The sequence below is a fragment of the Typopeltis vanoorti genome, chromosome 18 (genome assembly GCF_054136105.1).
Source record: "Typopeltis vanoorti isolate ZY-2024b chromosome 18, IOZ_Tvanoo_1.0, whole genome shotgun sequence".
In the NCBI taxonomy this organism is placed as follows: Eukaryota; Metazoa; Arthropoda; class Arachnida; order Uropygi; family Thelyphonidae; genus Typopeltis; species Typopeltis vanoorti.
Genome location: NC_143566.1, coordinates 22,620,466 through 22,639,681, shown reverse-complemented (window position 1 = coordinate 22,639,681; position 19,216 = coordinate 22,620,466). Strand labels below are relative to the sequence as shown.

Here is a 19,216-nt window from a genome sequence, read left to right as displayed (position 1 = left end):
TTAAAAGCTATGTAATAGTGCTCACATAAAAGCACATTATGTACGACATCAGAATTAAAAACAATTTTAGATTCATTTTACCTCATTGATTATTCAAATAACCTGTGCAAAATTGTATGGGATAAAATCCTGAAAATGAAAGGTAGATACAGAGCCTACTGTTTGTCTACCTTAGACCATAATGAATGTGTTGTTGCTGATACCAAAGCTATTGCAGACATTTTGGGAAAAAAATTTGCCATAATCTCAGCAATAGCTCCATATCCTCCTGGGTTTTTAATATTGAAAGAGCAACAAGAAGAGAAACAGTGGCTAAATTTTTCTACCAATGTGTTTGAGCCACAATCAACTATTTGTTTAGGAGAAACTATAAAGAGCTTCTTTTTGTCTATTCTAGTGCAGTGGATCCTGATGACATCCATTATAAAATGATAAATCATCTTTCATGGATCTCCTTCTCTTAATATATAACAGAATATTTGAAGAGGAAGAGTTTCTGGATTCTTGACATAAATCAGTTTTCTTAACTATCTTAAAACCAGGAAAGTATCCAACACAAGCAAACAGTTATTGACCAATTGCTCTGACCAGCTGCCTTTATAAGATATTAGAGAAAATGGTTAATGCCAGACTTTTCTGGTATTTAAAAAACAACAATGTTCTCTCCAACACACAATGTGGATTTTGTAGGCATCATTCAACTTTGGATCATTTGGTCCACTTATACTAAAGAGTCACATTCCCAAAATTAGAACATCTGTTTTCAGTATTCTTTGACATGGAAAAAGCTTAACACAGCCTGGAAATATGACATATTAAAAGACCACTATAACATAGGTCTCCTTCCTGTATTTATTAAAATCTTTCTCTCTAGTCAGAGTGGGAAGTACACTAACTTGGCCATATCATCAAAAACAGGGTGTTCTCCAAGGCACCTGGGGGAGCACCCTGTTTTTGATAATATGGCTAGGGTGTTCCCCAAGACAGTGTCTTAAATGTAACACTTTTTACTATTAAAATTGACTCAGTCACTAAACAGCTTCTTCCCACTGCAAGCAATGTGGGAAGAAGCTGTTTTTGAAGAATTTGCACTTACATGCAAGTAAGTGAAAGACAACTTCATGCATTTGATTGTGTCTATGTGAGTTCTGGTTTTCATCAGAAAAAAAAGTGTCTCTTCACCCAGACTCTGTATTTAGAATGGGACAAATTATTATTCCAGTAGCAACAGAAGCAAAGTTCTTGGGACTTATCTTTGACAGAAAACTTACATTCCTTGCAGTAAGGGAAAAGTGCAAGAGAGCATTGAATCTTCTTCACACTCTGTCCTCTACTGAATGGGGTACTGATCAACCTTCATCTTTATCATCCACTTATACATTCCAAGCTGGATTATGGATTTCAAGTCTGTGGTTCAACAACAGAGTAACCTGCGATGGTTGGATCCCGTCCATCAGGGTATACAGATTGCTACTGGTGCCTTTTGCACATTGCCTACTTAAAGCCTTTATGTTGAAGCAAATGAACCAGCTCTATCACTTAGATGGAAACAGTTGTCTCTTTAATTATGCCCTAAAAATAAAATCTCTCCCAGAACATTTTACATTGATTAGTCTATTTTCTCTACATTGGGAGGCTCAATTTTGCACCTCAGACTGCCATGCATCCTTTGGGTTGCATGTTAAAGAGATTATGGAAGCTATTGGCATGAATGTTGACAACATTACCTGCACTAGCATAACAGCATTCTTCACTCTATCCTGCAACCTCTCACTTTGACATTTGCAAAAGTTTCATACACTATGATCAGTCTACCTTCAATTGTTTAATTCTCACACTGCTGCCCACTCTGATTTCTTGCCTTTCTACACTGATTGTTCAAGCTCAGAGATCATTGTTGGCTTTGCTGTGTTTCCTGATTTTACTGCCTCCAATCAGATATCACTTGATTGCTGTAATTGCATGCTATTCAGCTTGTACACTTGTGAGTATAAAAGAAAACTGCTACCGAAAGTTTGTAATTTATACAGACTCTGAGTTGTTTACAGTCTATCTCCTCTCATGTATAATCCACATCCAGTGCTTTGTGAGGTGCTAAAACTGTTGTGCAAAAAGAAGATCCTTAATTTTGATGTTCAGTTGTGCTGGATTTCCATCCACATTGGAATTAAGGAAAGGACTTCGGATGCAGCTGCTAGATCATCTCATAGTTTTCCATTTTCTATTTGACTGTTTCCTATACAGACTACAGACATTTGCTCACATTTGCTTTGAAACACTGTTCCCACATCATCAGCAAAATGTTGTAATGATGCAGAATTGGATAGAGTAAGAGATAACCAAGACAATGCAGAGAGCTTGCAAATTAGTACCATGGATGGATTAAGATTTTTTTTTCTTTTTTTTTTTTTAAGATAGTTCAGAAACCCTTCTCAAGAGACCATACATGAAACTTTTAAAGCCACTTCTGGTTTCACACTGAGCAAAGAAATTAATCTCCTACCTAAAGACAAACATTTTCATTTTCCATACATGAAACTTTTAAAGCCACTTCTGGTTTCACACTGAGCAAAGAAATTAATCTCCTACCTAAAGACAAACATTTTCCATGGTGGTATTCAAACCTGCTGTTTGCAGAAATGATTGAAGATGATCTGCAGAATATTTAAAAAGACCGTCAATATGAGCAAAGGATAATAGATGCTAATTTAATGTGAAAAAAAATATGCATTTGGGGTGCAAAGATTATAAGCTATGTAACATAATGATAATACACACTGCATTATATGGTAGAATTAAGTTCCACGAAATTAATGAGTCTAGGGTTTTGGGGTTAATTCATTTGTAGTTCGGCAAGCATGTTGTAAAAGTTACTAAAATAGATCATAGAATTATTTAGTTCTTTCAGAGCACACTGACCGTCAATATGAGCAAAGGATAATAGATGCTAATTTAATGTGAAAAAAAATATGCATTTGGGGGTGCAAAGATTATAAGCTATGTAACATAATGATAATACACACTGCATTATATGGTAGAATTAAGTTCCACGAAATTAATGAGTCTAGGGATTTTGGGTGTTAATTCATTTGTAGTTCGGCAAGCATGTTGTAAAAGTTACTAAAATAGCTCATAGAATTATTTAGTTCTTTCAGAGCACACTGACAGGAATAAGAAAGTTATTCCTGTTTAGAAAGCTTTGATATAGCCATATCTGGATTTTGCACAGATCTTTTCACATTGGTTTCTTTGTTGGGTTGCCAAGGTTGATTGATGAACAGAATAGAAGGGATTTGATAAAGACATACGTTATTTAAGATTTTATAGAATTGATGCAGAGGAAATTCTTCGGTACAGAATCAGAGGAGGAAGAACAAGGGGATCATACCTAGAAATGGAATAAAAGTGGTTAGCAAGACACAAGAATTAGATTTTATTGCTTGGAGAGTGATTAATGAATGGAATGGGTTACTAGTCGCTCATGAATTTTTTTTGGTGAATGAGTTCAAGGAGAGAAATAATAGTTTTCAGATGAATAGAGTTAGTGTAGGCCTCCCATAATGCAGTGTATTATCATTATTATTATTATTATTATCCCTTGAAGTGATGGGGTCACAGACTCTTCTAGGAGGTCCCTTTTGTCATATATACTGCTCATCATATCACACCTTCAACACATTCACATTCTCTGCAGACACCATGCTTTCCTGAGGCAATGCATTCCAGTCATTCACATCTCTCCAAGCAAAAAAACTTCTCATTTCCCTGCTCACACCCTCCTTATATAACTTCCAGGGGTGGCCTCTTGTTCTTTCCCAGTTTCCCACCACTTTATGAAAAACCTCATCAGTGTGTTAAGCCTGTAACAACCCCTTACTAACTTGCACATCTCTATTATAACACCCCTCTTCCTCCTATCCACTAGACTTGCAAAATTGCATTGTCTCTTTCTTCATATTCAACAATGCAATTTAGAAAAAATCTGAAATTTAGAGGATATATTGCCAAAATTGTGAGATAACTAATTCTGGGAATGATGCAGAGGACACTTATTGTAGAAGTAAGGAGGTTCTGGTTCCATGGTATAAGGCTCTGATTAGGCTACATATGGACTACTGTGCACAGATTTGGTCACCTGGTTTTCAAAAAGGATAAGAGATGTTGGAGAGGATGTAGAGATCAGAAACCTCTAGATCCTCTCCAACATCTCTTCATCCTATTTGAAAACCAGGTGACCAAATCTGTGGTCACCTAGTCCATATGTAGCCTAATCAGAGCCTTATACAATGGACCAGAATCTCCTTACTTCTACAATAAGTGTCCTCTGCATTATTCCCAGAATTAGTTGTGTTGTCCTCACAATTTTTACAATGTATTCTCTAAATTTCAGATCCTTATCCACCATTACCCCAAGATTTCTTATTTCCTCCACTTCCAACAATAATTACCTGCCAAGAGTAAATTATACATCCTATCTTTGTTTTCCAAATTTTAAAACCTTACATTTTGCAACATTGCACTAGCATCAACTCCTGTGCCCATTCACTCAGTCTATTCAAGTCTTATTGCAAGGCCACAACATCTGCTATACTTCTCATAATTAGTCTCAACTTTGTGTAAACTGCAAACAGCTGTATATCCCCATTCATATCTTACCCAGTATCATTCATATACAGGTTAAACAGCAGTGGCTCTAAAACAAACCCCTGAGGCATACAACTACTGACTTTCCTGCTTTGGGATATTGTTACTTCATACACAACTTGTTCATACCAATCTCCAATCCACTGCACTAGTCTAATATCCAACCCCAACCACTCTAGTTTGACTATCAACTTATCATGTATACTTAAGACTTTGCCTTGCAAAGTCTTAAGTATACTGCTGTGTATCTACCTCCTGCATCCAATGCTGCTGTCTCCTTATTGTGATAAGTAAATATGTTACTAAAACATGACCTCCCTTTAGCAAATCCATGCTGTCCATCAAAGATAATTCCATTGTTGTCAGCCCAATTCTGGATCCTGATTTTCACTTTGTCTTTTCAACACTTCAACCACAACACCTGCCGCACAGATTGGCCTAATTTGATGCTTGATTTCTGTCACCTTCTTTATGAAGCTGTGCAATCTTGCCTTCCTTCTACTCCTTTGGAACTTGATCCAATGTAAGACTCATATTAAACAAATATGTCAAGGCAGATGTCAACTCCCTGGCACATTCCTTCAAAATACACGGTGATATACTATCAAGCCATCCACTACCATCTGCAGTCCACCAAATCCCACCTACTCTTCTTAACAGAAACTCAAATCTCACCTTCCCCCAGCACTATTCATCTCAACCTTCCTAACTATACACTATTTAACTCCTTTTGACCCAAGGGAGGCATCTGTGCATATATCCACTCTGACATACCCTGCCAGAGAGCAACTAACTTAGAATCGCCCGACTTCGACCTTCTTTGGCTGAAGATATCCCTCCCCCACTCAGTCAAATTCATCTGCTGTCTCTATCGCTCTCCTAATACCACCAATCATTCTGACATCTTTCATTTCCTCTCCCTAAAAGTTGATTTTCTCCAGTCCCACTCTCCTGGGTGATTTCAACTTCCATAACACTGATTGGCTTTCCTCTTCCAGTTATACAGATCCTGCAGGCAGAGATGCTGAAACATTTGCAGTCACCAATGACCTCACACAAATTGTTCAGAAACCAACCAGAATACCAGATAACCCAAACAATCCCCAAATATCCTAGATCTCTTCCTTACTAATGACCCCTCCAAATATGCAGTGAATGTAGTGAGCCCCCTGGGCAATTCTGACCCATAGTGCTCATCTTCTCCCCCATGCAACAACGCTTACACTGTCACTCCCACACAAGAGTAGTTTGGCATTATAACAGTGCCAAATGGTACAGTCTCCGAGACTATGCTTCATTCCCATGGTTAGACTATTGTTTCTGGTCTTCCAGTCCAAATATATGCACTGAATGCATCACCAAAGTGATCCTCACTGACATGAAAATATATATTCCCCACACTACTCAGACCTGCCATCCCCTAACTAAACCCTGGTTTTTCCAAAAAAAATGTGCCAAGGCTGCACATATGAAGAATCAGGCATACCACAACTGGCTGAAATCAAGAACCCCATCCTCATTCAATACCTATACTGAAGCCCATAACAAATGCAAGAAAATTATCAATACTTCCAAAACAGAATTTGAACAGGCCAAAAGCAAGAAGCTTGCAGCCTGTCCAAATGGCAGCTGTGCCTTTTGGTCAAGTTACGGCCAAGGCAATTGGCCGTAACTTTTGCCCTACACTATTCCTACCTCTATCATACCCAGATGGCTCAATTGCAACATCACCCATAGAAAAAGCTAATCTCCTGGCATCACACTTTGCCTCCAATGCACACATAACTGACAATGGCAAATGCCTTCCAGTCATATCAACTGCCCAACATACAATGCTACTTGTATCCTTTTGCCAAAAAGACATCACAAACCTGCTGTCTAAATTAGACACTAAAAAGTCTCCTGACCCAGGCAGAATTCCCCCAATTATCCTGAAGGCCTGTGCATCTGAACTGACTCCTATCCTATGTCACCTGTACACATTCTCTTACTCCTGGTATATATCCCAAAACCTGGAAACTGACCTATATTCAACCCATTCCTAAAAAGGGTGACAAATCACTGCCATCTAACTACTGCCCTATCTCAATCACCTCAGTCCTATCAAAAGTAATGGAGAAAATCATCAACTCTCAACTCCTAATCTACCTTGAAAGTACCTGGCTATTAAGCGACCACCAGTATGGATTCCGTCAAATCTGTTCAACAGGAGATCTACTCTCATACATCACCCATCACTGGACAAACACTATGGAAAAATTTAGTGAATCTCAAGTAGTTGCACTCGATATCTCCAAAGCCTTTGACCGAATCTGCACAAAGGCTTACTAAGCAAACCCCCATCATTTGGACTACCTCAGGACTTCTGCAGATGGATTGCCAGCTTCCTGTCTGAACGCACACTATGTGTGATGGTAGACAGCTCCCTATCCTCTCACCATCCAACTAATGCTGGGGTCCCTCAGGGTTCAGTTCTCTCACCGACCCTCTTCCTTCTATATATCAATGACCTACTTCAGTTGACCTCTAACCCAATACACAGTTTGGCAGATGACAGCACATTACATTCTTCCCTTTTATTTGACAAACCCTATCTACACAACTCACTTCAACCCACAGAACATCAACCACCGCTGCCCTTAATTCCGACCTCCAAGCCATCTGCCAATGGGGCTCAGACAACCTTGTCAACTTCAACACTAGTAAAACCCAGTTCTGTCTTATTTCTCACAAAAAAGAACCATTTTACCCCAGCATTGTTTTCGATGACACTCAAATTCACAGACAAGACGAAATTTCTCTTCTCGGAATTACCTTGACATCAAGCCTCTCCTGGCATAAACACATCACAACCATTGCATCTTCAGCTTCCAAAAAATTAGGTTTTTCTCTTTCACTCAAGACATTACTTCACCCCTAAACAGCTTAACACTATACAAGTCACAAATCTGCCCAGCTCTCGAATACTGCTCTCACATCTGAAGTGGGGGCTCCAAAAAAGCACCCTCAAAATGCTTGACTCAATACAGAGGAGAGCAATTAGACTAATAAATGACCCATCCCTCACCAACTCGCTCCCTTCACTTTCACATAGACGCTTGGTCTCTGCAATCTGTATATTCTATAAATACTTTCATGGGAAACGTTCATCTGAACAACATCAATAATTCCCCCACCCTGTACAAATCCCACTGGAACATGTACAGCTGCCGCCCAACATCCTTTTGCAGTACACCTCGAAACCCACAGAACAAGTTTCTTTTCCTCCTCATTCATCCCTGCTACTGCAGTACTGTGGAACAGTCTTCCCCCTGACATATTTCCCAAGGAATACAATATGCAGGCGTTTAAATCAAATGTAAACAAGTTTCTCCTTTCATAACCCATCACCCATATACGGTACTAACGTACTATAGGTTGACCAGCCAACCTCTTGTATATGGGCCCAACATAAAAAAAAAAAATAACCACAGCCTTATTAATATCAAGTTTGCTTAATTGCCCCATATACTACTTCTTCACTCACAGTCACTCTCTCCTCCTCATCACCCACTGCTCTCAAACTCTCCATGATCATATTCACAAAGCTGAAATGCCCATTAAATACATTAAATATCTCAACTATATCCTCTGCACCAGTTGTGATTATACCATTTTCTCCAATTGGTGCCATCCTACCATAATTTTCTTATTTTTGCTGGCTACTTATCAAAAGAACTTTCTGGTATTTTTTGGGGGGGGGGGGGTTGATTAGCTAACTGCTGCTCATACTGAACTTTTGCTACCATTAACAACCAAGTCACCATCTTTAAATGTTCTTAGTATTCCTTATGGAAGTGAATATTACTCCTCCTCATATTGTCTCCATGATGGGTTTTTTCCCCTCTGTATTGCATGCTTTATCTCTTCATTCATCCATTTCACACCTACCTTATTTAATTTTCTAACCTTAGGAATACATTTAGACATTGATTCTGATCTCCATTCCACTCATCTCCTCATTCCATGATACAGTTCCAAGCTGTCTCCTGAGTGTCTGATAATTGCCTAGTAGTACAACATACACCCTTTCCTCACAGGGGTCCTCATATAGCCAGCATCCATCCAGGTAATCACTTCATGGTTACTCTCACCAACTGGAAGGAGATCTGACACCTCATTTATAATAACATCCTCTGATGAGATGTTCAAATCCAAGACCCTCAATCTTTGTGTGCCCTCTGTTACATACTGCCTGAGGTAGTTTTCCCTCGAAAACTCAAACTCATTTTCTTTACTTCCAGTTGCTATCTTGTCATCCCAGTCTATATAGCCTTAATTAAAATCACCCTTTTTCCCATTTGTTCATACATTTCCTGGTCACTACTTTCCACATTACCAGGTCTATAGCAACATCCAACAAGATATTTCATCCCATTCACTATCTCACACACACACCATACTACCTCAAAACAATTACTACTATTTCCCCCTTGCATCTCTACCTTGTATGGACATAACTCTATCATCAATAGCACTCCACCTCAATTTTTTTAGCCTTTCTATCTTCAAAAAATACATCATACCCTTCCATCTTTATTCCTGTCAGGATGTCTTCTTCATCACACCGTATCTCACTTATTCCAACAAATTTTGGGTGAACGAACTCAATCAATGCAACCATTTCATTTCCTTGTTTCTGGTACTTCTCGTATACAAACATAATAGCTCATTCCTGGATCTATAACAAGTTTCACTGATACCACTTATTAGATGCGACTTAGCTAGACTTTTCTTGAGTCATTTCTTTTCTTCTTATTCCTCCCAGAACCTTCATTAAATCGAACTATTTTCCCTACATCTCAGGTCATACCCTTCCCTTTTGATCTACACCACATTCACATCCTCTTGGAGCATTAACCTTTCTCGTGCTGTGTTTCCCTGTCCACCCTGATTCTCTCCATTTCCCTGTTTGTCTTGCACACTGCTCTCATTCTTTACACATACTACCACTTCTTCATTCATATGCACCACTTCAATCCTTCCTTCCTTCCTTACTCTCTCACTTTTTTACATCACTTCTTGCTCTGATTCATTACTCTCCCTTCTAGCAGCAGCAGCAGTCTCTCCAAATGACTCACAGCAAAACCATTCAAATGCAGTCTATCACTCTTATACAGTTCAATTCTTCCTTCAAACTCATTCCACACATTAACAAAATTCTCTCTTTCTCTTTGCATATTTCTGCTAACATATCATTCATAATTGTTGCTCTCTGCCTCATCTCATCATTGTCATACCTGGGTAACACACAGACTACCTTTCCTATCACACTATTATCTTCTCAACAACCTCCTGATATGCAATCTTATATTCTCCTTGTTCCCAGTCAAGCCTTTTTCCTTATTACCACTACCAATTCCTCTGCTTGCTTAGTCCTCATATCCAATGCCTCAATCACTGTATTCATTTTACCTCCAGGAAAACAAACTTTGTTCATCTTCTAGTTTACCACACCTCTAATAATCGAATCGCTATACAAAGCTGCTTGCAGGTCTTTCATTGCCATTTTCATACCAACATCATTTGTTTTCACCTTCTTCACTCTTCCATACATATCTCCAATTCTCTTCGTTTCACTCTGCATCCACCTCATCTCTTGCCTCATGTTTACCGACTCTGCTTTCAAATCTTGCATCCTGTTTTCACTGTCATTCACTCTCGCTATTTTATCACCAATCACATGCATTTGTTCACCATCAATCCCTCTCATCACCTTACTGTTAACTGCACTTTGTTTTTCAACGTCATTATGCCCACTTTATCATTAATTTCACTGTTTGTTAATTCCATATGTATTATCACCTACTTTATTGTCAATAGAACTTTTTTCCCTTGCTGTCATCTCTCTGAACATTCGCACAATCTTCAACTGCCATGTCAGTTGCTATGCTATGTTCCCTACTCATAAGCCTCATGGTTCATCAGAATATCACACCCATATCGTTCTTTTCTCTTATTCGGCCTCTCTGTATGAACATCCATGACATATTCCAATGCTACATTCACGGCACCGTATCATCTTTGAAAAATCTGCACTGTCTACCTTATTTCCATTTCACACAGACCTACACGATGACTTGCCTTTCACTGCCATATTGTATCAATGTGCTAAGCTTAACAATTTTGTAAACAAACTTAAGCAAGCCTCTGCACTACAAACACTGCAAGGGCACAACTTCTGCAGCAACTGTTACCTATAAACACACCCTTATTAACAATTAATTAGTCAGAATACATTATTGTTACACAGGTAATGCCTATGTAATAATAATATGTTGTTTTTTTATTGTTGTTTAATTATTAACAATTTTTGTTATTTTGTTATTCTATCCTAATCATTGACTATGTATATATAACATTCTTTCTCCACTTGCGTTTTCTTTTTTCTCACATTAAAACCATTCTACTGACAATTTTGTTTGTTTGTTTTTTTATTTATCTATGATACCACCATTCCTTTCACCATATCTTCATCCTCTTTTGTTCCTATACTTTCACTCATAATTTTCTACTAATTTTCATTTTATTTCTTACCATTCAGTTCATTTCTGAAAAACAAGCACTGTGACAACCCCCCCCCACACACACACACTTGCCCTATTTTTACCTTCCCACATAAATGTTCACATTCTTAGAGAGTTATTGTGACAAACACCACACTAAACAAAAATTGTTGAAGTCACATTTAAACAAAGATTTCAATGTTCACTGCACAGATGCTAAAAATGCACCCCAAATACAACTACTTATACAACTACTTTACTACATAAAAGCATTCTTGCTTTCTTATTTTATGACAGCTGCACACATGTTGCAACAACTAGTGCCATCCCTTTTCAATGCTTACATTTTAATCCAACATAAATAAACTTTTAGGCCATGATATAACAGCCAACTCTCACTATAACAGGCTCCTAGGGATCACAGGAATTGTTAGTTATGATGAATTTTTTTAGTGCAGTATTCTACTTATAGGACTTTGGTGTCAAGATTACAGTAGTTTATTATAGTGATATTTGCTATAGTGAAAGTCAGCTGTAAATCAGTTTTAAGCAGTATTATCTTTGCAGTAATGAATAATGCATTAAAATAAGTAAATGAGTTTAATTGCTGTCTTAAATTCAACAGATTATGGACTTCCCTGATAGGCTGAACTCATATGTCATAGCAGGTATATCTTATTTTAAAAGCTCATCTTCCTTTATTCAGTGTAATGCTGCTACATTTTTAGGTAAGTAAAATAATTAGTGCAAATCCTAAAGGAAGAACAAATTTTAAAATGAGTAAAATAGAGTGAGAGATATAAAATAATTTGTTTGTTAATTCTTTAGAGAATGCTTAATTATAATAAGTCATTATGTTAATTTTTATATCTGCAGTGTCAACTTGCAGACATTCATTGGTTGTCATCTGGCACTACACCCACACACACGCACGCACAAAAAAAGGAGAGGAGTAGAAATTTTTGGAGGAAGGAGAGACCAGGAGAATGAAAAGTCTGGTACATTGAAATTTTGCAAACAGGTGCAGCACCAATTAAGATTTTAAAACAAAGTTAACAGCCAAATTAAGTAGTACATGTGTATCAGTGGTGGAGGGGGGGGGGGTGCATAGTTCTGCATCTCTTCGAACCTAGCAGCACCTGACATATGAGATATGATATACGATAGGTAGCCAGTCATATGAGAACTTCTGTGAGGAAGGGATGTGGAACTACAGTGCAGGTGATTATCAAAAACTTAGGAAATAACTAGAAACTATGACATAGAAAGAGGAGTTGGATAGAAAGGAAATGGATGTTGCTTGAACACTGATCAGAAGATATTTAACAAAAGCAGTGTCTTGAGTGTATTCCAAAGGTGAAAAGGCTAAATGAAGTAGCAGTAAAATGGATGATTGAAGAGACTAAGCATGAGATCAAGGCAACACAAGATGAATATTGGTAATAAACATTTATGTGAAGAGTACAAAGAACAGGCCAAGAAGGTGACTCAGTTGGTAAAGATTCCGACATCGGTATGAGTAGAAATTAGTCAGTCAAGCTAAGAAAAGTCCAAGTGAATTCTTTCAATATTATTATTATTTTTATTTTTTATATGTTGCAAGTCGGAGAAAATAACTATCAGAGGATGATGTTCGTGGATCTCACTAGTGGACTGGTAACTTCTGCAGAAAATGTAGTTGGGATAGTAAGTGAACAGTTTATCAGAGGGATTACATTCATAAGGATGAAAGCAAACCAGGAGAAGCTTGAATGTAAAGGGTGTGGTGGAGGAAGGACTGATAGTGAGCGAGCAGGATATATATGAGGAATTAAGTAAACTTGGTATTAATAAAGCAGTCAGATTGACAATATATCATTGCATGTTATGAAGGAATGATCCAGGGAATTAAAGACACACCAGTTTAACAAGAATCTTGCAACAGAGCAAGTCCCAAAGTAGAATGAGGGTAAAATCATTCCTTCACAAAAGGGAGATAAAACTGAGGCTACAAATTATAGACAGGTCTGTAGACATATTCCAGGGATATGTTTGGGATTGTGGTTAAGGTGTTAAAGAGGTTAGTGAGGACTAGAATTCAGAACTGTGCAGATAATAATAGTATTCTTTGGATAGTCATCATGGGTTTAATGGGAGGGGGGGAGCTCATGTTTTAGCAATCAGCTTATCTATTCAACAGGGTGAAAAATTGACTGTTTAAGGATTTTTCAAAGGCCTTTGTTAAATTGTGACATAACAAAAGTTGGATAGGTGATTGGTGTATGGGAGTTGTATCCCAAAAGAGGCAGGTCAGTAGCAGAGTGCTGCTTGCAACACTGCAAAGTGTAAGATCTTGAAAGGGAAAAAATTTAAAGGAGATGGAAGAGATGTGAGATCTTGGGGTGATAGTGGACACATACTTGAAGCTTAGGGATTACATTGCTAAAATTGTGAGAACACCACAACATGTCATGGCAGTGGTAAGGAGTATGTAGAAATGTAGACGTAGAGGTTGTGATCCCTTGTATAAGGCCTTGATCAAGCTGCATATGGTATACCATACCTAGATCTGATCTCTTGGATTTTAAGGAGTTAAGATACTTTAGAAAGGGTTCATTATGTTGGTGTTGGGTCTCTGGATTGTGGGATATGAAGACAGATTTAAGAATGCACTTTGCAGAGGCTTGTGAATAGAAGAAGAAGAAAAGGGGATATGATAGATGTATAAGTTGGTGAGGGATTATTATCATTAATATGTAGGAGATTTTTCATATGAAGGGAGACAAGGGTAGGGCAAGAGGTGAGGCCATCCTTGGAAGCTGTATAATAATTATTATTATTAACATTTAACCTCCATGGAGTCAGAGATTCATTGTAGGAAGTACACACTATTGCACACAATGCACATCCAACCATGCCTTAAACTGATTTTTTTTTGTGTCTACACCCACAACACACTCAGGCAATGCAGTCCACTCACCGACCACTCTCCATGCAAAGAACTTACTTCTCACTCCTCTGCTCACACCTTCCTTATACAGCCAGTAATGACCTCTTGTCCTATTTCCCTCTCCCATTCTATGAAAAATCTCCTCCATAACATCCCCTGACTAGCTTATATGTCCCAATCATATCCCCCTCCTTTCTCCTATTCACGAGGCTCTACAACTTACATTCTCTCAATCTGTCCTCATACTCCACATTCCAAAGACTGCTGTGAATCTTCTGTGGATCCTTTCCAACATATCCACGTTACCATGAAAACCAGCCAAAAAAATCTGTGCACAATAAGCCATATGAGGCCTTGATCAGGCCTCATATGGCTTCACAACTTGTGCAATGTTGCCCCCTGAACTTCAGTTCCTTGTCCACCATTACTCCTAGATCTCTCATCTCCTCTACTTCTGTTAAAGTTTCCCCACCAAGTGTATACTTTGCATCCCATCGTTACTTACCAAATCTCTAAACCTTACACTTTTCATCATTGAACAGGTAGTTCTACTTACCTGCCCATTCATGCAACCTATTCAAGTCCTCCTGTAAGGCCATAACATCCGTTTGACTCTGCATTGCTCTCCTCAGTTTTACATCATCTGCAAACAGCTGCATATCACTAGTTAAACCCATCCCAATATCATTAACATACAAATTGAACAACAATGGCCCCAAAACCGACCCTTGCAGCACACCACTGGTGACCTTGGAAGGTGTTAGGTTACTAGTGACTAATGAAGGTGTTAGCTGGTTCTTTGCATGGAGAGTGGTTGGTGAATGGAATATATTGCCTGAGAGTGTGCAAACTGTGAATTGGTTAAGGCACAGTTGGATGATCTTTTGCATGAGAGTGTGGATCTCCTGCGATGTCTTTTGACTCCTTGAAGGCCTGATGTTAATAATAATAGTAAAGAATCCTTTGGTCTGACACATACTACATTCTGTGTTGAATCCATGCAGAGTGAGGTCATACATAACATTTTTGGTAGCAGATACAATACTAGGGTTCTTGAGATCCCTTCTGTATTGAACAGCCAGTTTGTATTGGATACAAAAGATGGATTTCACAGGCAACTTGGTAAGTTTATCATTGCTGGTTGGTAAGAAATTAGACAGTAATTAACAATAACAGTTTATTGTTAGTAAAAAACATAGATGTAGGATTATATCGGCCTGACAATGAAAAAACGAATTTATAATTTGAAAATGATTTTTATTTTTCAACATAATCTCCCTTAAGACTAATACATTTATTCAAACGATGCTCCAGTGCCATTATCCCGTCCCTGTAGTGGTTCTCAGTAAGATCTGCAAAATACCCCTCTACAGCTGCAATCACCTCTTGAATTGAAGAAAAAAAGCTGACCAGCGAGGAAGATTTTTAGTTTTGGGAAGAGATAGAAGTCAGAGAGAGCCGAACATGGTGGATGTTCCAACAATTCATAGTGCAGATCCCTTAATTTTCTCATTGCCAAAACACCTTTATGGACAGGTGGATTGTCCTGATGAAAGCTGATTTTTTTCTTCCACAGACCGGAGGTCTTTTCTCACTAATCTTGTCGTCTAGTCTGGTTAAAAGATCGGAATAATATTCCCCGGTTATTGTTTTACCCTTTTCAAGATGATTAATAAACAAAATGCTTTTGGCATCCCAAAACACCGATGCCATGACCTTTCCTGCTGATGGAACCGACTTTGTCTTCTTTGGCGCTGAACAAATTTGGCTACTGTTTGGATTCTGGTGTGTAATGGTTAATCCAATTCTCATCCATGGTAATAAATCAATGCACAAAATCAGTTTTATTCTTGTAGATAAGCTTATACTTTGGTGATACATAACAGTTAATTTTAAGGAAAGAACAACGTATATTATTATATTAACTAAATAACTTTAATTAATACTTCCAATATTTCGGTAATGTTACATTAACTCTCCAAACCTCAATAAATTTGGATGCATGAGACTATCCCAAATATGGGAGGTTTGCATTCTTAGAACATCAGCCCAAACAGCCAAGATTAATACCCAATTTGGCCCACTAGGTGGCACCCTTTAGGACTCTAGGACTGACTTCAGTTGTTTTCTTCAGCCATTTTTACTCAGTGTTAGTGCCTGCGTGCACATTTCATTAATTTTTATGTTCCCTGAAGATGGTAATGTAACATTAACGAAATATTGGAAGTATTAATTAAAGTTATTTAGTTAATATAATAATATATGTTGTTCTTTCCTTAAAATTAACAGTTATCTATTCTTGTTAAAATGCTCCAAGCACTGTTCATAGATTTTCATGCGAGTGAATTTTTGATCTGCTGTGAGCAAGCGTGGCACCCATCTTGCACAAAACATTTTCATTAGCAATTCTTCATGCAAAATATATCCTACACGTTCTTTTGAAATGCCTATAGTGTCAGCAATTTCACACACTTTGACTCGCCGATCATCCAATACCATATCGTGCACTTGATGAATGATTTCTGGTGTTGTTACACTTTTTGGACATCCTTCACGTGGATCATCCTCAATGCTGGTACGGCCATGTTTAAACTTGGCAGCCCATTTCTTAATTGTTGAAAATGAAGAGGCCCATAAACTTTTATGAACTTTGAATGAATTTCTTTTGGCAATAAACCTTCTATTACAAAGAATTTTAACCCCACGGTACTCAATTTTATCCATTTCAAGGGATACAGATAACATTTTTGCTGTTGTCTATCAAACTACTTGATATTCCAAATTACAATTATACATAATAGTTGTATATACAATATTATATATATATACAGGGTGTTCGGGATAAATTTGACATATTTATAATTAATTATATTTTTCCGTAAGTTACATGTATTAACACACACTTCTCTTCATTTAAAAGTTTGGACCCTTCTTCATTCATATACAAGATGTCAGAAAGGATGGATAGCTGGAACCCACCTGAATCATGGAAGAGAATAACTTGTATCATGATGATTTGTGCCCGCCATCAAAATAAGGATATTACGACTGCTGCCCAATGCTCTCTGAATACAGTAAAAACAATCAGGCATGAACTAGAGACTTGCAATGGTGACTACGAGGATGTAGCAAGAAGAAAGATCCCTAGCAGACGATCTGATTGCGTTCGTACAGCAGAATTCCTCGCAAATCTGCAGGAACAGGTGTTGAAGAACCCTGGCATTGGAATTCGGGCTTTGTTCGTGGAGTTGCTAACTGTAGTCAAGCCCTGGATAACAAGGGTAGCCAATGGTAGGCCGTATGTATGGCAGCAGGATTCGGCCCCTTGCCACACCTCTGGGAAAAGTCAAAAATGGTTGCCTGAAAATTTCTACGACTTCACCAGTCCAAATGTTTGGCCTCCAAACTCCCCAGACCTTAACCCCATGGATTATTTTGTATGGGGCGCAGTTGAAAAAGACACCAATCGCACTTCCAGTAATACAAAAGCCCAGTTAATGGATAAAATTAAAACAGTTTTTGCGGCCCTTCCCAGGGAGACTGTAGCATCAGCTTGTTCGAGGTTCCGAAGCAGAATTGAAGCTGTGATCGATGCTAATGGTGGTTATTTTGAGTAAATCTTGTTGATAGTATTGTAATTAACTCTGCCTGTAATGTTTTTTTGTCAATTCATTAAATTTAATAGATACAAAGAAGATTTTCTTTTTCCTTACGAAACTGTCAAATTTATCCCGAACACCCTGTATATATATATTTTTTTTTATTTATTTTTTTTTTTTTTTTTCCCTCACTAACATTAGATCACTCTTTAGGTATATCCAGTCATAACATGTGTTACGAAGCATAAAATATATTTATATTTTAGAATAATTTTTGTCGTATAATTATTGTGCATTCAATCTTTTGATTTTGCCTATTGTATCACTTATGATCATTTGTCTGTCCAAAATATTTGAAATATATGTCATTATTTCATATCATCAATAAACTTATCTTTTTTGTGATACCTGTTCTCTTGTAATTATCTACATCACAAATATCTCTGCAAAGCAATACAATAGCTGTATTATGGAAAATGATTCTGTGTAAGTTTTTTATTACAATTATTTACAGATTCTCAAAGTTGCAGTAGCTAACACATATTTGACTACCTACCTTTTTCAGGAGAAGTTTAACAGTAAAGTACATAAAAATGTATGAATATAAAACTAATCACTGATGCTAAACCCCAAACTCAGTATTCTTTTAATTATGAAGTAATATATTTAAACCTAAGAAGCAGTGCAGTTCATTGTCTTTATTAATACTTAATGTAGGCATGTCTGTGTGATTAGCCTAGTGGCTATGCACTTCGCAACCATGTCTGTGGAAGGAGTGTCCTAGGTTCGATTCCTGTCGGCAATGTGTAGAGCTTAAGGATCTTCCTCAGCCATAGCAAGTTAGCTGGTCTTGGGCGTGGACAGCAGGGTCCCCACCCGCTAGCAGGCAAACCGGCCCTGTGTACACACACGGATACAGTCATGAGCATCACCCTTAGGGGATGCAGCAGAGGAGTGGCAAACTGGCTGCATTGATATGCCAGTAACCCCTCATTAGGAGGGGGACTCAACCCATCCTAGATGAATAGGCATCCAATTGCTGTTTAAAGCTCATTTTGTGGTTCTTACGGATTTGTGTCAAAGATGGCTTTCTTGCTTAGATGTTTGTGTTTGCATCTCTTACTGTACTTGTATTACCTGTGACACCCTTATAGCATCTTCTTTATAACAATTTTGTATTGTTCCATAGGATTTTCTGGCTAATAGCCATTCTTTGCTGGTCCTTGATGATCTTAGATATATGAGAAATTACAGGAACAAAATAACATGTGGTATAATCCTTAGAGAAAGATAAGATTTAAAAATACTGTTATTGTATACTGCATACCAAATTATTTTTATATTAATTGAAAAGTTTTTCTTTTGCATTAAGTTGTTTAGTAAGTGGTTTAAATTTATCATGAGAGATATTTGATAAGTGTTGTAAAATGATGAAAAAATTTAGATCATAAAGTTTGTTTCATGATGGCTTAAATTGTTCATTTGAATTTATTGGGTGA

The 19,216-nt window shown here is 37.7% G+C and overlaps 1 protein-coding gene across 2 annotated transcripts in view; it reads left to right on the top strand.

Annotated features, from left to right (window-relative positions):
- The window catches only part of c11.1 (maestro heat like repeat family protein c11.1), a 763,927-nt gene that overhangs the window by 729,273 nt on the left and 15,438 nt on the right, over positions 1–19,216 (top strand). For both annotated transcript variants that reach the window (XM_090407949.1, XM_090407950.1), the window contains exon 35: positions 11,815–11,917. In XM_090407949.1, coding sequence (XP_090264075.1) covers positions 11,815–11,917 — 103 coding nt within the window. The remainder of the gene's footprint in view (positions 1–11,814; positions 11,918–19,216) is intronic.